Below are 22,673 nucleotides of genomic sequence, written 5' to 3' on the forward strand. Positions count from 1 at the left end.
CAACTCATCTGTGTTAAACAAAACACAAAAGCCTAAATTGTGTATTCGTGAAATTTAAAATCCATAAAATGTAATATTAAGTTGCGTGTGCATGAATGAATAAGCCCGAGAAGGTTTCCATAGATAAGTAAAGCATGATAAAAACTTGTACTCATAATTTAATTTATTTCTGTTCACAAACTCAAAACAATCACGATTGCACAGCAAAAAATAATTTTTGCAGACTAATGGGAATGTTCAATATACTCTTATACTTTCATAACACAAACCGAACAACAATGCGCTAATGTAAACATCCATGATATAGTTCGTATGAGGAACCAAAAGCATGAAGTACAGCATGACAATTATATTGCCTTACATGAACCTGGTTCATAGTGAGGGCGTTGAGTGTTCATTTGATTAATGGATCAGCGCTAATTGCAAGGAAACTATTTCTGCTTATATTATTACATCAGGAAAATTCTTCACTGAGAAATGCTTTGTGACATTGGACATGAAATCATTTAAAAAATAATAATGGGTAAGAATCCAGCAGTAACAGATGTAATATGTCTTCGAATAAAAGTTTGCAGATATGATCACTTTTTTTTGCAATAAAGAGCAATTCAACCACAGATATTTTTCGTACACAACATACTTCGAACATCAATACACTACAGTACACCGACATAAAGTTACTACTATGATCTTCTGGTGTGAGAGGAGAGTATTTTAGGGACATGGAGGTGACCTCAGGGAAAATAAGTAAACCTTGGGATGGGATTGGGGGGGGGTACTCGACAACATTCATCTCCGTGCCAACAAGGTAGAGGACAAGACTGCTGGCATCCTAGAGTGAGGATGCAGGTTAAGATGAGATGACAAAGAACCACAAAATCCCCTTTGGTGCCTCAGTGGCGAGCAGCGGACTCCCTGGGATAAAACTCGGCCAACGTGCTCTGAGGAATCCTCTTCAACATCTCCTTGGGGAAGATTCGGAGAAGCTGCCAGCCGATGTCCAAGGTTTCGTACACCGTTCTATTATCGTATGGGCCTGAGGGATGGATACATACATAACAGGTATATAATATTACCGTTAATAGGATCCTTGTGGAATAGCAGTTAGCCCTGCTAGCTTCGGCTAGCCCAATCAATGCTCGTACACTAGTATATTTACAAAAAGCATGTAAAATGCATCAATACCTCCCTTATTGTTTTCTTTTTTAAATGCACTGTATACAAATGTATGTTGAGGTGACGTATTTTGAGTTTAGCTGCCAATTTGACACTTTGCACAGGGACTACAGTTGGAAACTAGCTTTTTAGCTAATAGTGGCATATTTACACAACTGATGAATAATGTGCACTGTCACTGTTTTGAAATAAACATTCAATAAAGCAATACATTCAATATTTTCAGTAATAAGATGCTTTTTATACAGCATAATATCAGACTTCATGTTCGAAAGTTATTTCACAATGAAATTTTGAGACTTCTAGACCACAGACTTTAAAAGTGAAGTGGGAACTAAACATGTTTACACTCACCCTGGGCAATGAAGTTCTTTTCAAATTTCTGCAGGAACTCAAGGTAGAGCAAATCATCAGAAGTGAGGGCTTCTTCTCCCACTACAGCCTTCATGGCCTGAACATCCTTGCCGATAGCATAGCAGGCATACTAAAAAAAAAAAAAAAAAAAATTCTCAGAATGTTGCGTGAAAAAAAAAAAAAAATCTGTATGCTGTTTTTGAAATTGAACTAATTCTTGGGTACTTATTAATGCAAAGTTTGCTCGGAAAATGTTCTTGTTTTTTCACAAAGGTTAAAAACCCATCAGAAACCTAAATCAGCAAACCAGATTTTGAACTGTTTTTTGTTACCTTTTATTTTCAGATGGTTGGTTTAAACAAACAAACAAATTAAAAAAAAACATTTTTTCTGGTCTGACTCAAAAATATAGGAAAAATATAAAGAAAAATAGCAAGGGAAACCTGCAATAGATATATAGTCATTAATGAAAATCCATTTAGTAGAGACTGATTTGATTTATTTTTTTAATACATAAAACTGCTATTTTAACTGCTCTGACTTGAGGAAAAAACTGCCAGAAAAAAAGCAACGTAAACCTGCAATAGAAAGTTATCGTCAGAAATGAAAATGACCTTGAAATATTAAAATAATATTAATTTGAGAAGACACTGATCGTGTTACTGATTTCTCACACAATTATGAAATATATAATAATCAGCAAGTTGTTTTTTTAAAAAAATAGATTCATGAATGCGCTCATGATTAAAAAAAAAAATCATTTCTAAAGTACATGATTCCTAGAAAAAGATTATGCTATTTCTTGTGAGTTATGGTCCTTGAGGGCTCCCAGGAACCTGCAGGCATCACGCGGGTGAGCCTTGATCAATAAAAAAGCAATAAAATGACATTGCCGGAGTAACATTGAGCTGTCCATCAATTTAGGCTGAAGTTAGAACTGATATACATACGCAAAAAAACAAAACAAAAAGCTCCTTCTCCTAAAGCTGTTGCGCTTCCCTGATGCATATGTTATATTTCAAATATTCATACTTTGAAAATGTACTAGAAGAGAACATAGGTTACCAGCTGGTTAGAGACATCAGCGTGGTCCTTCCTGGTCATACCCTCTCCAATGGCGGACTTCATCAGACGGGACAAAGAGGGCAAAACATTGATGGGTGGGTATATCTGTAAAACAAGCATGTTTTGAATATAAGAAAATAAAATACTGACACCAGATTATTGTTTTGGGGCATCTGGCCACCCTACCTGCCGATTGTGCAGCTGCCGGTCCACGTACACCTGACCCTCAGTAATGTATCCCGTCAGATCAGGAATTGGATGGGTGATGTCTTTCCGAGGGGATAAAACAAGTGTAACGTGAGGGAAAAAAATACAGTGGAACAATATGATAAAGTAAGACGTTTTCATAAACCTCTTTCAAAATCTGGCTGAAATTATAAAATGAAGATGCAAAAACTGGCGCAAAAAGCTAAATATAGAACATCACAATGCATAATTCAGCTTTTTCGTACACATTTCTCAGTCCAAATCAAGCGCCTGTGAACCGCTAGGATACCAGCAGTGTTCAGCAAAGGTTAACACACTCACGCAACCTGTAGTGCCGTAATGGGGAACTATTATTCATCTAGGTACAGTATGAGTGTGCGCTACAAACTGTCGTTGCTATGGCAACTTCAGGCATCAGAAAAGTCCAGTAAGCCCACTTCTAATGCTTACATTAACGGATTCCCCAACGTTATAGACAATCCCTGCGACCAGAAAGGTGACTTTAAAGCAAACAATAAAATATAATGGACAAAAATTCCCAAACACACTCTCTTGGATGAATTTAAATGAGCTTCATTTTTTTTTTTGTTAAATGTTAGCGTTCATAAATTATATCACAAAGTCAGGTTTATTATTTATTTTTATTCATTGAAATACCAACCACTTGAATGAAAGACAGAAGCCCAGTTATTTGATTATGTATTGTAAACATAAGTGAATAGATAGACCATTTTTTTGGGGTAAAATATCAAAGCAATTTCACCCCCATCATTCTTCTAGATATATATGTCAGCTTTTATAAATTAAAACAAAACCCACATTAACTTTAGCAGAATGTTCCACGTGCAACACTTACTGTAGTTAAGATACAGTACTTACGTATGTTATCCCGTACAATGACAGCATAATTAACCAGCACATTCTTAATTCCTTCAGTCAGTGACTGAAAATGTTTGGGATTTTGTGTTGGTTACTCTGTGAATGGATGTAAAAGTGGAGTGGCGACGAATCAAGCTAGTAAATCTGCTAACGCAGCTACGAAGGACTTCAAAACAAGAGCATTCAATGGCTATTGAATGAGTGTGAAAGTATTATTTGGTTTGTTTATTTTGAAATTGACCTTCGCAACACACCATTGGCGTGTGACTTATATTGCTTGACCGAGGCAGGACTTTTTTTTTTTTTTTTTCCCTGACATTGAAATTCTTCATAGTAATTGCTTGCCAAGCGATACCCGTCTTTCTTCTGTGTGTGTGTGTGTGTGTGTGTGTGTGTGTGTGTGTGTGTGTGTGAGAGAGAGAATTCAGACAGATGCTTGCAAGCTGCGTTTTTCTGCATCATTACAACGTCCTTTTTCAGTAGTATTCTGGTTTTACTGTCTTTCGGCGGAAAACTGAAAATGCATTTTTTTGCTGTTGCCATTTCTGGACCCAAATTTTGGGTGCCTGAAAACGGGCTACATCGCTACGAAATATGGAAGCTTTAATGGCCGTCAAAGGAGGGAGATCAATAGCTTACCGTCGTTAGGCATGGTGAGAATGGGGATTTGGGTAATGGAGCCATTCCTGCCCTCTACCCGTCCAGCACGTTCATAGATGGTGGCCAAGTCAGTGTACATGTAACCAGGGAAGCCTCGACGTCCAGGCACTTCTTCTCTGGCAGCAGACACCTTAGCAACGGATAAGGTGGTGAGTGAAATGACCACCCCAAAGCAACATTTCACACCACTCAAAAGACTTTTTGAATCAATGGATTTTTTTAGCCATAAGGACAGAAAAGACAAATTGAAATGTAATGAGGAAATCCTCAAGATGACTGTAGCGCCAGTAAGTCTCTAGGACGAGTAAGGAATTGCTGCAATGCTGCTGGGTGCAATCAGACATCCACCAATGGATATTAAAAAAAATATTTCAGACATATCGTGTTTTTATTCTTTTTAAAACTTTCAAATAATATAGAGGTGCTGAGGTGAGGACATAATGGATAGCTGATGCCAAATCAAACAAAAAGCCAAAAGGTATTGTGTGAAATATTAGTACAAATATGACTCTTAAAGTAAGAAGAAAGAAAATAAAGAATCCTTTTTGGTTGGAAACCTTTGACCGTAACAGCTGATCTTTACGAGGAAAACTACTGCTACGTACTGATTCCTGTTAACCCCTCTCTTTATTTTTCTTTGCTTGTTCCCGGAAGTAAGATCCTTGCAACTCACCCTTTTGTATCCCCGTGGTAATCCTTTTATGTTGTGCAGTTTGCTTTTCAATACACTGGCTGCACAATTCCAGGTTTTAATGGCGCATTTGTGATTACCCCAGCCTTGACCCATGCAGTCTGTACTCAGCTAAGAGTTGAATTGCTTGATGTGTAGTTCTGAACATACAAAGATCCTTGAGGAAAATAACATAAAAGATTCCTATTCAGGCATGTAAAGGTTGAGTCTTCAATTGACATGTATTTAGCCCTCATCCTTAACATCAGCCTGTGACTCCAAAGATAAATGGCTTGGATTTTACTCTCCCCTTTGCTCTGAATTCACTTGACATTGGAACGAAAACAGATTAAGTCATTTTTTGGTCATTCTTTTTTTTTTTTTTTTAGAGGTCTTGAAACAGAATAGTAAAATGCCCCTGTTATTTGCCTCTTAAAAAACTGCCATTACTTGACTCTGCATTAGTAGGAAGTGCAGTGTAGACTTTAAGTTTAAAATTAACATAATTTCCATTGACTTCAGAGACATTGATCACAAACTATTTTCCACGAAAAAAAATACAGTATGATGCATGTTTACAGTATTTTTTTTAAAATTTAAAACAATTTCTATTAAACTTACCTGTATCTATACATCTGCCTAATGCTGATCTAACACAACTAACTTATTTGCTGCTTTTTTTTTTTTTAAAGAAACTACTCGGCAGTAGTCTTTTTCAGCCAAGTCATGTACCGGCGAACTTCCATTAGCAGTAATTTGTTGGCCATGTTTTCTGCCCGGCGCTTCCGTGCGTGAAAGAAATTCTGGAAGGTACGCGTTGCAAAAAATCTGACTCGCGTAGACACCGCGCGAAGGGGCGTGGATGCCGAACTCGCAAACGGGTCAAGCATAAACCAAGCTGCTGCCCTTCTTGCAGGATTTGCTTGCTATTTCTTAAGCTTAATGAAGTCTTCACCTTGCGTTAGTCCCCTGGCGGTAGGATGACTGAAAGTACTTGATCTGACATGTACATAGCCGGCTTTTAAATGTTAAAATTGCAGAGGATCAGATTAATTAATCATGGTAGCCAAAATCATGATCTCGATTAAAATTCAATTAATTGTGCAGCCCTAGAAGGAGGCATAATAAGGATCGGTGACAATTTTTAAAGTCGACCCACCAACTTGGTCAACTTTTTTTCACAGGTCTAAACAATGCTAAATGAAAGAATTAAAAAAGAAAAATTCAACAACATAATGAAAACTCTATATAATTAATTATAATTAGCCAACTTGCATAGACGTGTTACCTCTCGCAGAGCTTCAGCATAGGAACTCATATCGGTGAGGATGACCAAGACGTGTTTCTCACACTGGTAGGCCAGATATTCCGCTGTAGTCAGTGCCAGGCGAGGAGTAATGATACGCTCAATCCTAATTGGTAACAAAGAATAAAATGAATATTGTTGCTAGTAAATAAAACCGAATGAGGCCAGACTAAATCTTACGTGGGATCGTTGGCCAAGTTCAAGAAAAGGCAAACGTTATCCATTGAGCCATTTTCCTCGAAATCAGACTTGAAGAAACGGGCGGTTTCCATGTTGACCTGGGGGGAAATTGATTAAGCTTATGTCAATGACACAGCATAATTGATATCAGCGCCTTTGGACAGGATACTTATGCATACACAATCATCACTTTACAGGATGGGTGATGGGGTGGAGGCTTTCTTCAGGAACTGCCACTTGTTCACTCATTAACAATGTATTGTCAAGGAGTCCAAGCCATTCTAATCACTTACAGTAAGATTGGTCAAGAAACCGTAAAATAAAATCCACAGATGTAGACTGACCAAAAGGATTGATTGGCAGAGAAATATTAAGTTATTGCAATTGTGACAGGAAGTTCTGGCCCGACGTTAACAATATTTTTTAAACATCATAAATTCATTACATAGGAAGTTAACATGCAGCTCATTTGATGCCATAAATCAGATGTGTAATAAAAGAGACAATCTTTAGATGGATTATGATGGAGCAGCTGTTTGCGTATAACTAACTGATCCATCCAATCCATGGAATGAGAAACTACCTATGTAACATACCCAATTGCAGACTTCATGGAAATATTTTATGAATGAAATTAAATAAGACGTTTTGCAGTCAACCTAGTATTTCTTTGGATTTGCCCTCCCAAAACATGTAAAAAAATACTTGCAATGTTATATGCAAACTCTTCGAGTGGAATTATTCCAATAGGATGTGATTAAGTGAAGTGGGGGTTGGAAGTATTCAGCAAGTGAAGCAAATTGGGAGTTTGGTAAAGGTCAACCTGTCACAAAAGGCAGGCAGGAGAGGCAGCTGAAGGGGAGGGAATTTGATATCGCCAGAATGACAGTGTTAAGGGTCTCTTGAATTAGTAACCTCTACATGGCAGGAGGATATGCTCAGAGGTGCAGAAGTAACAAGAACGACTTAAAGGTTAAATCACCTAATGAATAAAAGCCTGAAAGCGGGCTGGGAGAAATGCGGATGGCTGTCGTGTCAGGGTTAAGAGGTGGATTAGCGCCACAGATGCGCATGATAGAAAACATGTTGGCGAGATGCTTTCATTTTCCTGCTTACCCCCATGGCTGCAAAGACTATGGCAAAGTTTTCCGAGCTGTAGTCCATCACATCCTTGGATTTCTGCACCAAGCCGGCTTGTCGACAGATCTGGGCTGCAATCTTAAAACAGACAGCATGTGTTTATAAACTATCGTGTCCTTTGTTTTTTATTCAGTGTCTAAGTCGATGTAGTAATGTTCATACCAGCTTTTTTTTTTTTTAATTAGCTCAATTATGCCCTTGGAATACATCACGTTTATTTGTATTAGAAAAATCTGATGGTCAGGTTGCTAAATTTGCCCATATGTCTTAAGGTCTCAGAGTGCTGTTAATTCATTTTTAACACTAATAATTTACTGAAAAGAATCACTTCATATCTAAAAGGGTGTACCTTATCAGCTAATCAATCAGTTGAGTATTCAACCAGACCAATGTTTTATAAAATAAATGAAGATATGTCACAATTTTTTCTGATCCAAAATGATCTGATCTGTTGCACTACTAGTAGGAACATTTTTGGAATCAATAATTTCTAAACTTTCTTTAGATCAGTAAATGTATCAAACCAAATTCCGTCATGTTTTTTCCAAGCTTGCATGGGAACCGTTCGGCGTACAGTAATTGTCGTGCAAGGCAGGTGTGGTGTTTGGGACCACTGGAGTAGGAAGTCAAGAGTAAGAAGCCCGCCACTTCTTTGTAGATGAAGAGTTGCAAGAGTTGAAGAGGAATTTCATGCTTTTCACTTAATGTGTGTTGATCCGGCCCGACCCCTCCATGCACCCTGGGAGTAGGCACCTGGTCCATAGAGCAAAACCCCCACATGAATGACCTATGTGACATGTACTTAATTAAATAACCAGCCAGGTTTTCACACCAGCCAGATGGCAGGACAAGTGGGCCATCATTAGGAGGGCTATACAAGCCATGTTTATTTGACCAATTCTACAGTAGGACCCCTTTGATCAAGCAATTATGAAATGTGGTAGAGATTAAAGATGACAGATGCATTTGTGCTTATAATACAATATTAATTCAAGAAACAGATGCTATTGTGTTAAGACAGCTTTTTTTTTTTTTACCTTGAATATACAATAATAGTACTGATATCCCAAAGGCAAATAAATACCTAAAATTCCACAACAATGTGCTTTGTCGACTTCATTGGTCCCCATCTGGTGTACGCAACTAATACCGGTATCATCATTAAACTAATAGCTTCACTTCTGCCTCAAGACTTCCATTTCATGAATGTGACATGGGCGCTGCTAAAACCTCTTTTTTTTAGCTTTGTTAATTATTAGGTACTGTATGCTAGGTTCAATTAATTTCAATGACTATTGATGGCTATTCTTAAAGAGTACCAACAGCCTATGAGTGTACATATGGTCTCACTTCATTGTGGGGCAGCCCAGCAGCAGAGAAAATAGGAATCTTCTGTCCTCTGGCAATACTGTTCATGCCATCAATAGCAGAGATACCAGTCTGGATCATTTCCTCTGGGTAGATGCGGCATTGAGGATTGATAGGCTGACCTGAACAGGAAAAGCAGAGCTTTATTTCGCTTAATCACTGAAGTAATGGCAGTTACATGATAAATATATACAGTATAATATTGTGCAAAAATCTTAAAGGAGGTCAACATCAACATTTTCTTTACATTATGTTCTATGCAGCCCCACTAGTCTAGATATGGTATTTTTAATCATATTGTACTTGTGGAATAACAATTCACCAGCAAAATCCCCAGATTTTATCCATCTCAGGGGGGAGCCATTTTGCCACTTGCTGTTGACTCAAAATGACATCACAGTTAATCAGGGCTCAGATTAATGACCTATCACGACAGTTAGTGAATGTCACAAACAAAGTTGTCTGAACAACTGTGGTCATTTTCAACAGGTGCCAAAATGGGCACCCTGTTAGATGGATAAAAAATGGTGGTTTGCTTGGTGATTTTGTTCTTCAATCCGTATTCCACAAACAGAATATTAATCAGAATATTGTGTTTAGACTAGTGGGGGTGCAAAAAGCATATTTTTGTAAAAGAAAAAAATAATAATTTTGGCTTCCTCTTTAAAAGATCAACAGATTTATTATTTTATGAATACCATACTACACTAGGATGTCCTAATCACGTGATCGGATTCCGAGACTGGTGCAAAAAAATAAATAAAGAAAGAAAGAAAATGTGATCGGGACAACCCAACGATGAAGACCATATACATCTAGAATAAAACCCAGTGTAACATGGTTATCGGTGACAGCCAAACTTTACAAAATAGGGAAGAAAAAGAAACAAAAATTGATAAAAAAATGTAGGGCACCCATAATGTCCAAATAGTCCTCAGCCAGAACACTCGGTCCACGGTCAATAGGTTTGCCCGATCCATTGAACACCCGCCCTGAAAGAGAAGGGGTTTTTCGTTCAGACAAATAACAGACTTTTGGATCAGTTAATGTGTTTTTTGGAACATTACACATTAGGCAGTTGAGAGTACCTCTTATCAAATCCACAAAGTAACAAGCATAGGAAATGCTGACTTCATGGACGATTAATGATACTTGAAAGACAAAAGTTGGCTTACTTTTATTTTTGACTGCCATCCAAATATTTTACCTTGTGATAGCGAGATTTACATTTATTACATTGGAGAATAATAGATCATTAAAACAAAGGGCTTGAAAGTTTAACTGTTATTTTGGAGAAGTTTCATAAACTGATATGAATATTTCAATTAAATGGCATTAATTACTACAAACAACAGTTTAAAATATGACAACACATTAATGGAACTGACGAATTGCTGAAGTCTGGCTACATTACACAATGTTCTTCATACCAAGCATATCCTCGGAGACTGGCGTACGCAGGATATCGCCGGTAAACTCGCAGGCTGTCTTCTTGGCATCAATGCCTGATGTTCCCTCAAACACCTGAACAAAGGAAACATTAATTAAGCTACCTTGCATAACATCTATTGCTTGTTGGCATCCATTATCTTACAAGTAAATATAAATTGAAGTTTCAAAATGTGTTTTCGTTGTTGTTTTCTGGTTTCCATTTTTTAAAAACATTTTAGAGATCACTAAGTAGGTTATAGAAATGTTTTAAAGGAAATCAGTGTGCAGTGGTGAAAACAATTACGTTTTCACCAACTAAGCTGTCTGACAAATGTCCTTGGAGAAAAGCTTTTCTGATTAAAATAAGTGCCCATTCATTAATTATAAAAGTAACTCATCTTTGCAGAAAAGAGAGGTGGGGTAATCCTGATTTGCTTTTCAAAGTACAGAATTAGCATTGATAGTGCCACCACATGGAACTCCAATATAATAAGTAGTCAACCAAAACATTCATGAAAAAAATGTTTCGCCAAAATAAGTCAAACATACCCATATTCTAATTGAATGGTCCTGATGAGAAAAATATCTACTTCATCTAGGCCTTTCACACAAAAAAAAACACACAACACAAAATAATGAGAATGATGAAAAAGCTAAAAAGATGGCCACCAACTGTACCTTGGACAAATTAAGTTAAATTATTATATACAGTGATGAGATTATGGCAGTAGCTCAAATAAAAAATACAGTACATAAAAGTAAATTAATAGAATGAGTAACAGAAAAGCGCGGCTCAGTGGCGCAGTGAATACCTCACAGTTAAAAGAACCTGAGTTCAAACCCACTTCACTCCGGCCTTCCTGTGTGTAGTTTGCATGCTAACCCTGAGCCCGGGGGGTTGCCATGTGAAGTGTAATTTGAATAAAATAAGGATAAGCATCATGTATCCATTCATTTTCTATAGCCGCTTATTCTCATTAGGGTCGCTGGATAGCTGGTGTCAATCCCAGCCGTCTATCAGCAGTAGTCAGAGGACACGCTGAACTGGTTGCCAGTCAATTGTAGGGCACATAGGGATGAACGACCATTCACGCCCGAGGACAATTTAGAGTGTCCAATTGACCTAACATACAATGATTATTAAATGATTATATATACTTGCTTACCTCTAATTCTATATAGTATCCATTTTAGAGTGTTTGCACAGAACATCGCAAAAAAACAACTTCATCAAGTGCCTCTTGCCTCTTTGTTGTTGGCTGCATGGCTAATTTTTTCGTCAGACTTTGACACATTATAAAAGGAAAAGAAACTCCGATGAAGCCCACTTCAAAATTGAAGTGGAGAAATATGCTATGGAGCACAACAACTGTAAGGCTAGCTATTAGGTTACAAGCAAGAGTAAGTCTTACTACCCGCCGACTCCCCCACTCCATCGCAAAATTATGCGATGTAGAAATGCCTCTTAAAGTGCTGTAATTTTGTTGATTTCATAATGCGCACTACGAGTTTTAATTGGACAGCCATGATATATGAAAGCATTGAAACTGTATACTCACATTTTTGTAAAATCCCCCCAAATTGCATAAAAAAGGGTGGGAGGGTCGACTCAAAGCCGAGTTGTACTTGGGAGAAATACGAAAGGTAACATTTGTTGAAAGTTGATTTATATTGTGTTTTTCTTTTGTTAATGTTAAAAAGGATACAGTTTTAGATATATTCACCCAATTTTTATAGATAAATTCATAGTTGTTGCGGTGGGGGGGGTCTCTTTCCTCAACCACTGCTTAAAATTGCATGATAACAGCCTGGCAAAGTGGATGGGGCCAGTCAGCTATTATGAAAGTCTGTCTCACCTGAACAACTGCCTTGCTTCCAATCACCTCCAGGACTTGACCACTTCTTTTTGTGCCATCAGGCAAGGTCAGATGAACAATTTCAGCATATCTGGGGAACTAGTTCAAATGGATTAAATAGTTATCATATCAACAAATGCAATTTTGAACACAATTTGAATACAGTTGGGTGTTCAAAAAATGTGACGAGGGAAAGTCTATTCATTTCAATAATTCGGTTCAAATAGTTAAACTTGTATGTTATATTAAGTTAAATATTTCAAGCCTTTATTTGTTTCTATTTTGATGATTATGGCAGAAAGACACAAACATAATCTTAAAATAATCCAGTACCATAAAACTAGAACATCCTGACAATATTTCTCTTTTTAAGATCCTTTCGTGTTGGTCACATTAAATATTTTAATTTTGTGAAATACTGTTTTTTTGTGCCATCATCAAAACTGCAAAATTCACATGGTGTATGGTGATTACCTATAACAAGTTTCACTTTTTAAAACAAATTTAAATAGTCTTTCCCATGTTATTCTTATCTTTTTTAGCATCAACCTGTACATTGTCTTATGAAATATTTTTAAATATGAATATTTGAGAAATAATTAGTGGTTTGAGACTCAATTTAACACAGGCGGCCAATCAGTAGTTCTATGTCATGTGATTAATAGATTCCAGTTCTCAATACAATAATACAGTATCAGCTGGAAAAAAAGTACGTAGGACTCATTGCCTCACCTTGACATTATCCAGAATCACTAAGGGTCCATTTACACCTGACACTGTAGAATAAGCTGAAAGACAAGAGAGTGTTTTTTTTTTTTTTTAAATAAAAAAGTATTTTTCTGATTTATTTCAAGAGTCTACATGGCAATCAAATAGAGACCATATAAATACAGCATTCCAATTTACTTTCACGGTTGAAAGCTGACCTTTAAGTAAAATATTCACACAGCTTTCTACACTAGATGCTTCAGGTCTAAATGTCAAAGGCAGGCAAATGCCATAAAAATGTATAAAATTCACTTGGCCATGAAGGGCAAAGAAAATTACAATGGCATAAAGCAATCTATGACCATATTCATAAATTGTCTCTAAATAACAGGTCATCTGTGAAGAAGGTTACAGAAAAAAAGAACTAACACAAAAGGTGTCCGTGTGTGTTTGCTTTGTTTCTGTATTCATTTCCTTGGTCAGAAGACACAAACCTTTTTTCTTCTCTCTAATTGATATATGTATAGATGATATAGATTGGGTGTGATAGGTCAATCCTTTTTACTTAATGTCGGCCATCTGTTACCCTTCGGTACGGATTTGTCTGTGACTGGAATATTTAGGTACACTGAGCACATACAGTACAGTGCCTTGCAGAAGTATTACCCCCACTGGCTTTGGTGCTTAGCCCTATTGTTGTAACAAGAAGAGTATTAATGAACCTTTACAACGGCATTAAAATTTAAAATAGTTCAGAAAACATTATGGCGATAATAAGGTTACACCACATACGTGCATCTAACCGCCATTAGAAACTGCTCAGATATTTTTTCTTGAACTTCAAAAAGAACCCTTGATCCAAAGATGCCCCTTCAGAAAACAGAAAACATGCTTTTATGTTAAATGCCCTTTATCATTTCAAGCATTTTTATTTAATAACTGACCCTTTTTTTTCATCCAAGTCTCAAGCTTGCAAGCCTTGTTGGCCATGTTTATATAAACGTAGTAAACACCCCTCAGCCTACAAATGATCAGAAATTTTCAAAAGAGATACATACAGCTACAGTATTTACTGAGAAATAATAATAATAATAATAATAATAATCATAATGCTGGGGAAATTGCTCCACATAATTGTATAGAAACCTCTTGGCAATCTGTACATCTACAGCATCTTAATAGCAGATCCAGTAGCAGCCTGCCAACGAGGAGAATTAAACTGGACTCAAACATGCATTTCAACACTCAGAGTAGCCATCATGATTGAGGGTAATTCCATTACATTTGCTGAAAATAATTGGGTTTGAGGACAAAAGATGAATAAGATGAGGGATTGAAAAGCCAACCAAAAATATGTACATTCATACACTATTTGAAATATGGAATAAATAAAAAGACAGCTGTCAGTTGGTGAAAAACAAGTAAAACTGGAGCGGAAAGATGGAAAAAATCAATCAGAGATGGCCAAAGCCAGTTCAATTATTTGGAAAGTCCTGAAGAAGATAGCCCACTGCTGTACGCTTGCGTTGCCACTTACTGAGAGGGCTTACTTTGAATAGACAGTGGGCCCCGTGCTACGAGATCAATCCGTTCCGCGGTTGGGGTCGTAAGGTGAATTCACCGTATGACGGGCAATCCAAACCTATATTAAATAGCTAATGCGTTTAGAACCCCAGGTAAAAACATCAAAATTGTACATACACATTAAACATTGATACCAAAATAGTATAGTAAGTGCCGCGTATATATAATATACATGTATACAATAAGAAAACACCATAAATAAAAAAAATATAGAAAGGATTTATTTACCTTTGAGTGGCGCTTGTTATGCCCACTCCAGCATCGTTTCCATATATTTTTTTTTTTCCTTTTTTTTTACTTCTCTCTTTAACATCACTAGCAATTTTGGGACCATGGCTATCCTTTTCAATTTTGAATTAAGCAGTAAAATGCACTATAAATACGGCTTTGTAACCACTCACAATCGAACAAAGCTTTACCGTTCCACCATTTTGAAACAAATGAGGCTGACCAATAGCAGACGACCGTCTCCGTGAGGAGACGCCAACAAATAGCAGACCAGAATTGTAGTGACGCTTTGCAGGGACGGCAACTGAAAATAAGTGTAATTACCTAAAAACGCCTGCAGATGGAGACAAAACAAAAATACAGCCAAGCCCCTGAGGTCATGACAGTTATTTTGGGCGCGAAACCAGGAAACTACCATTAAGAGGGGATGAAAAAACTCCACGTCGCAACATGTAAATAACGTAAGTCAGGGACGTTGTAAAACGGGGGTCCACTGTATTGAGTTCTCCGGATCGCATGTTCTTTCCAAGCCCGTGTGGGTTCTCTACGGGCACTTCGGCTTCCTCCCACACTCCAAAAACACGCATGGCGTGTATTGGACAGACTAAATTGTCCTTAAGTGTGATTGGAAGCATGAGAGGTCGTTTGTCTACGTGTGCCCTACTGGTTGCCAGCTAATTGCGGGGCACACAGAGATGAACAACCATTCACGCACCCAATCACACCTAAGGACAATTTAGTGTCCAATAGTGCGGGAGAGAACCCACACGGGCTCTGAGAGAACATGCAAACCATACAGAATGGCCGGAGGAAGGTGCATTTTAACTCTGGTCCCTTTAACCGTGAGGCAGATGTGCTACTCACTGTGCTCCCGAGCCGCCTGATTGAAGTGCTAAATGTCACACGTTATAAGGTGGAATCGTCATGGTCTTGGTCATGTTACCACTTGTGGTGGTAAGTAGCTCACCCTATGAAATATTGTTTCACCAACTTGTGCTTGTGATCTGATGTTCATCACAGTGACAGTATTCCACAGCCTATGTCGCAGTGGGGCGGGTGTGATCTTGGCAGCTGCAACATTACAAATAGAACTATTTTTTGCGAAGCATTTCCTTTTGTGTCTAATGTTTCTTCATTGTCAAACTATTCTTTTAATGAAATATGAGTGTTAAGGCCAAACCAATAAAAAACAGTATTTTAGTCTGCCAAAATTCTGAAATGGCTTATTATCCTTGTGAGGGGGGAAAAAAAAGAGGTTGTTCAAGTGTTTTAAAGATGTATTTCTGTTAATGCCTTGTGACTGGTGGCACTAAGCCTGTGTGCAAAAGTGCCTAACTTTTGAAATTGTGGTTGCACTTTTCCAAACGTGGCAAGAACATAACCAAGGCACTTCATTGTAAGCCATTATGTGCTACTGCAGTAAAAAAATGAAGGTAGTTTGCTCTCACTTTATAACATCCCTCAATCGACTATATGTTCATGAGTTGTGAAGTAGCAACAATTCCCATTAGGTTTGGAAAACTTTCTCCACCCCTCTTTTCTACTTCAACTCAAGTGCAGCGGTCTCTTGGCTTGGCATGCAACCGCAGTGTGGGTCACCCTGCAGCCTGTTCAACTGCCAAGCCCTTTGTGAACAAAGATGTTAATTGGTCCTAATCTGCCACTAGAGGCTGTTTTGGTAGCCTGACCTCACACCCTGAAGGACACCTTGGTGTGAAATACTGAAGAGGCCATTCAAGTGCCAGAGAAAAGGGGCACATAGCATTCCAACACAATTCAATTTTCCAGCTAAAAAGGGAATGGGGGGGGGGGCAAGGAGGTTGGAGCTGGGATGGAGATGGGGCGCCACTGTTCTCACAATAAATGAGTGCAACAAAGCAGTCGCTGCTGCGATGTGCAGCTTCAAATTCACATCTTAGCCTTAACTACGAGGGATTCCCACAGCCCCACTGAAAGTGGGAATGCTAATTGCCTCAAAACCCAGCACTCATCCACACCTTGTCCCCCAACACACAATCATTATCATGACATTCAGTTCACATCCTTTGACTCATTGCACATTGTCTGTTTTTATGTTGACAAATGATTTCATGGTCAATTGTTTTACACGATTGAGGTCCGAGGAGCGACAGCTACGAGACCCTATTCTGAAATGATGCGGCAAGTTGCCAAACACAATAGATGCAATGATCACCAAATATTTTTGCTCACTTTCAACCTTTTAGAGCAATATGAGCCATGTTGTTTTTTAAATATCCTTATCAGGTGTAGCTAAAACAAGGTAGAGTTGAGTGATTTCTTTAACAAAACACATACATAATAGCGGACAGTCCTGCGTCATGCAGGATATTCACACAGATGATCGGCCCAGTCGTTCAATCTATCCCGAGTGAGTCAAGAAAAAGAAAAAAAAAACTATAGGGAAGTTGAGTAATGGAAAAGGGGATTTTGTAGACAAGTAACTAGTAGACAGATCACGTGGATTGCTTCCTGTTCTTGCTGACAGAAAGAAAAGGCAGACAGTTGCCTTCAAAAGAGGCCTTTTTATCCCATTACTGAAAAGCAAGTTGCTTTCGGCTAATTAGAATAGAAATTAGGTAACATTTATAGAATTACAGATTTCTCAAAATGCCTTTGGTAGTGACAGATGAGTCTTTAAATTATCACAACGACATTATTACCACTAATTAAATCTTCACAAAAGCCGTACTGTGCCTTGCTCTATGTCTTTTCATGGCACTTCATGTCAGAATGCGCCACTAAAACAAAGGCCACCATTTCATGGGACTAATAGCTTTTGTCCTGTTTGACACAAGGGAGACAAAGGCCTCCAGAAAGAAAAGATGTGGTATAATGAAAAATGTCATTTGTTTATTTTGTTGTTCTCTCAGAAAGGCTTTTAAACCTTTGCTATTCTATGGGCTCTGACAAATAAAGTGAAATGTCACAAAACGCATCTTAATGTTGACCTTATGAACTGTTTGACACATGCCCACATGATTGTCAAAGTATTGAACATTTTTTTCATTCATCATTTACATAATTTGCTTAGTAGTAGCAGGGTGATCCACTTATATGTGGTTGACGAAACATGACAAATGCAGTTCATTCAAATGCAAACAACTTCTGATGATGGGATATTGTAACTTGAAGACAAATAAATAATTTTGAGTTTTCAATGACATTGGTTGATGAACAAGTTGGTTAAACAAGACAGTACAAATGTTTTAGGTTTTGCCTAGGGCTGGGCTAATAGCTGTAATTTCATACTTTTTTAAAAATTTTATCAATAATGAGACGCATTTTTCCTCAGGAACCTTCAATTTTGTTAAAACAAATAACAGGCAGAAAAAAAAGGTTTGTGACAGTAAACTGGAACAGGACTTCTGAAACTCTACATAGAATCTTTGACATCTGCACTAATCTTTAGTCCTTGGCTAATGAATTGCTGCAGCAAATTACTGTAACCAAATAGATCTCGAGCTGTATCAGTTTAGAAACATGCTTCGCCAGAAAAAAGGTTGCCTGAAGAATTACATTTCAGAGGTAGGATGGTTAGGAGTAAATGCAAGGACTACGTCACAAAATACTCTTACCGTGGCTTTAAGATGGGCCAAGGTCCATTAAGTAATTTTCTTCTCGTTCTCAAAGAGGCTTTTAGTCCATACTTGCCTCTCTGACACTTGGATAAGGGTACAAAATTGGTCTGTTCAACAACATAAATCAACTTTTGGGAGCAGGCTGATTCATATATAAAACAAAAAAAAACAAAACATTACAACATTCACGTCAGTAATCAACCATTTGAGGACTCAAACTAAGTACAGTAACCTGCAAGGCCAAAGATAAGGATAGAACGACATCAAATAGAGAACTGTCAAAAACATGCGTGATCAGAAGACAGTATCAAGACCTAAAAAAACATATGCATCAGGGTGTACATCTCTCTAATAGAAGACAATCTGATACATGTAGTAAAGTTCATGAAGATTAGGATATTAACACATTTCTCAGCAAACCATCTTTGTCCAACACCACATTGGATTTGAAATGAAACGATATAGATTGCATTTAAGTGGAGTTGTCACTAAAGATTATTTCAATAGTAAATTATTCATTGATTATTTTTTTCGATTAGTAGACAAATCGCGACCACTTTTTGCTTGAAATTAGTCAAATCTCTGATGCTGACTCCATAACCTCATGAGCCCTTTACTTCATTTCAGATATATTTAATGTATTTAAATATCCACACATGACCTAAGAACTTGTGTATTTTTATTACATACAAAATGTTAAAAAAAAAAAATTCATCTTAAACCGCATATGAGTCAGCATTGTTTAGTAAAAAGTAATCAGTAGGAACAGAAACTGTGTCAGGTTGTCAAGATCAAAATGTGCACATTTACATCTACTCAAGTGCTACTAGCTAGCGGCTAATTTATGCTAGATGCAGCAAAAAGGGGCCTGAGCCCCCAGGAAACACTGGCAACAGTTACTATACATCAATGTCGGTGTAATCAAGTTAGCACCCAAATTTGGCAAATGAATATGATTTCAAAACAACACTGTAGAAAACCTCAATGAAGTTGTTACACTGCTGGGATTAACCTGCTGAGTAGCCAACAGTCCAATTACGTTTGATTCCTTAAAAAGGTGGAAGGCATAAAATTATGTGTTCTAACAGCTACACTGTTCACCTAATAAAGACGTAAATACACACAAAAAAAGGGGGCTGTACTGAAATCAAACCCCCCCCCCATTGTTGCTTTCCAATCCATTGTGGTATTGTACTAAACCAGAATGATAAAAAATCTGTCAGGGTCCAAAATTTGATGGACCTGATTGTATCTTGAACATGCAGTGCCTTATTATTCACAAACAGTAGTAGTATATTTTAAAGTGGAACGATCCAGTTTCGATTCATTAATTTATACATTTTTTTACTTCCACTTCATAAAATGCATTTCGGTTACATACAGAAAGCTCTGGAGATTTGGCCCATTTTATTTCTACTGTACAGTCCTCCACATCAATTATTGCACAGTCAGGCGGGCATTTTTACTTAAGGTTGTATTAACGTGGCAGCGATAAATGATTTCAGTGTCAGTCACGTGACTCTACAAGCTGCAACGCTCGTGATCGTGTCACATGACAAGTCATCATCATTCTGTCTTCACTAACAATATTCACTCTCCCAAGTTTCCATGAAAATGTGATACTGTCATAGCATTTTGCTAGCAGAGGCACCTTATAAGGAGCATTGTAATCTCCAAAATAATTAAAGAAATCCTCACAACGGGTGGCCAAGTCTTTACCGTTATCACAGAACTCGGAGGCCAAAGACTGCAGTGAAGTCGTCCCGACACATCGAATAATACATTTTAAAATACCCACTAAAAAAACTGCATTAACAAGTTTTAAAACATATCGACTTGGTCAACAACAAATCATTGAAAAGTGTCCCCGTCACAATCTTGGTTTGCCTAAATCAGCCACGTTAGCCTCTCTTAGCAATAGCTTACTATGTAGCTTAGCCGATTTGTTACAAATGCTAATAATGACACGATTTGTAAATTTGTCAAAAACCAACAAGGTACAGGTCAAATGCACATAAACCTGGAACCGTAAACAATCATTTCGTCGTTCGTTTGGTTGTAGGCTGCTTCAAATCTCCCCATTTTAATTCATTTAATCGTCGTCTGATTTTACATGCATGATACAGCGACAAGATAATCCTATTTCGTTTGTACACACGAAACTTGTTATAGCCAAACTCTTCACATAAGAACGGTAATAACATTTAAAGAAACGGATAACATTTAATCTCCTTTAAATCACTGCAAATGTAGTGTGTGTTTTGGCGTTAGCCTTTAGCTACGATAGCATCTCAAAATAGCCACTACGTACTTAGCCTTGGTTGAGAGATGTAATTTCTGGTCACAGCTTGAGTGTGCGTCCTCGCTCCTGCTGCCAAGCCGTTGTCCATCGGCCTGTTTGCCACCAACGTTGCCATTGCTGGATAAACGTACGGAAAGTCGCGAAAGGTCAACGGTCTTCGGTCGGTGAGCTTAGCTAACTGCTGCGTTTGCTGGTGCAAAACACGGTTGACAGTGGAGGATTGGTCATATGACTGCAGAAGCAGATGACGCTGCATGCGCATGCGTGCGCGCACACGCGCGCGCACACACACGGTCTTTTAAATTCAGATTGCACTTTGATAGTAGTTATAGAAAAGCAAAAAGTAATGACCTGGCTTTTTTCAGTGAAACTTACGTTTGTAATATTCAAATTGTTTACCGCTGTCTGCTTTAAACCATCCTGTTATATTTGTTTGCAAGGAAAAGCAATAATCTCCCCAGGTCATTTTGACACAGGGGGCATATTAAATCACATAAATGCGTTTAGTCATAATCCAATACTTTGTTTTAAACAGTAATGTCTGTTAGTTTCTCAAGAACATCAATGATGTCTCTGGGCCAATATGATCAAGAGATGTGTGTATTCATGTGTTAAAAACTCAGTTTTTTTGTCATTGTTTTTTTTTCTAATCGGAAACCCACTCACAAAGTAACAAAGACAATATTTAAATTATACCAGTGTGTTATGTTTGCTACTCCAAAATAATAAAAACATCCTGGGTCAATCTGATCTGGTGTCATGTGTAATTATTCAAAGGCCTCACATTTCAGAGGTTGCAGGTGCACTTCCAGCTCCGGCCATCTTGTGTGGAGTTTGCATATTCTCCTTGTGCCTGTGTATTTTTTTTTCTTTTTTCTGGGTGCTCTACTCTTTCCCAATTTCTCCACTCTAAAATTTTCCTTTGATGTTTTTGTGAATTTGTTTGTGCCTTCAATTGCCTGACAACCATACGCTACCCATTGCCCAAGACAGCTAGGTTAGACTCCTGCACACCTACAAAACCTTTGAGCATAAGGGGGTAAGGTAAAGGATTGATGGATGGATTACCTTGGTTAAAATCGATTTGATTGATCATATTAACCCCTGGGTGTCAGGTGATTTTTCACTAGCCTAGCCATATTATGACCCAACAAAATGTTCAATGGCATCAGTCCTATCTATGCATATGGAGTCCAGGCTAAGCCAACCATCAAAGTGATTGAAAGGCTTGCAAATGTCACAGGTTGGTTGGCCACTAGCACCACCCGGTGGTTTTGGGGTGTCAACGCAAACATTTCTGTTGTGCCCCATTCTTGAGTCGCTGTTGAAAGGATTAATTAAAAAACTGGGAGAAATGCATGATAAAGCATCAGGTTTTCAACATGTCCAAAATTGACAATACACTATTTACGATTTCGAAAAATTTGACACCTGCAAGCACTCAGAAGGGACGGCAGCATGGCAAATTGAAAGTTGTCATGTTTTGACAATATATGCAATATTTTAATCTCCTAGTGTTTTTGTACGCCTTTACTACAGTGTTAAGTGCTTTCTTGTTTTTAAAATCTAAAATGGCATTCATGTACTGATTGCCGCCTCAAAAAAAGCTATGATTGGTTGTTGTTACCTTAGTCCTGAACAACTAAGATGTCATTTTCAGCCAACACCGTTGTAAAAATACTGGTTTTTAATTATGCCAAACTGTGTGCCCCTGTGAAAATACCCAAACTTTGTCGAGCCTGCCTCCACACAGAGTTGGACAGCGCGTCAGCTTGTCTTGCGCTGGGCATTAAAGTCGTGCACAGATGATATTTGAAGAAGTACCTCTAATCAGTAAGGCAAACATGCTTAACCTTTGTTGTGCTGTTATTTAATGACAGAAAATATATACACAGCATGAGATCAGATCAAAATTCTTACTTTTTTACAAATTAAACTACTGTACACAATATGGTATCCC

The 22,673-nt window shown here is 37.8% G+C and overlaps 1 protein-coding gene across 1 annotated transcript; it reads right to left on the reverse strand.

Moving 5' to 3' along the window:
- Positions 1-145: 145 nt before the first annotated feature.
- On the reverse strand, positions 146-20,942 carry atp6v1ba (ATPase, H+ transporting, lysosomal, V1 subunit B, member a). Its single transcript, XM_088421588.1, has 14 exons — positions 20,723-20,942; positions 13,025-13,080; positions 12,293-12,391; positions 10,436-10,529; positions 9,920-9,997; positions 8,988-9,127; positions 7,614-7,715; positions 6,498-6,595; positions 6,300-6,423; positions 4,321-4,471; positions 2,782-2,864; positions 2,596-2,700; positions 1,531-1,660; positions 146-1,036 (listed from the first exon to the last, which is right to left on the reverse strand). The coding sequence occupies exons 1-14, from the start codon at positions 20,826-20,828 to the stop codon at positions 894-896; spliced, it is 1,509 nt and encodes a 502-aa protein (XP_088277714.1). The 5' UTR covers positions 20,829-20,942; the 3' UTR covers positions 146-893.
- Positions 20,943-22,673: the final 1,731 nt, after the last annotated feature.

This window comes from Hippichthys cyanospilos, chromosome 8 (assembly GCF_059441005.1).
Source record: "Hippichthys cyanospilos isolate Australia breed blue-spotted pipefish chromosome 8, RoL_Hcya_1.0, whole genome shotgun sequence".
NCBI lineage: Eukaryota > Metazoa > Chordata > Actinopteri > Syngnathiformes > Syngnathidae > Hippichthys > Hippichthys cyanospilos.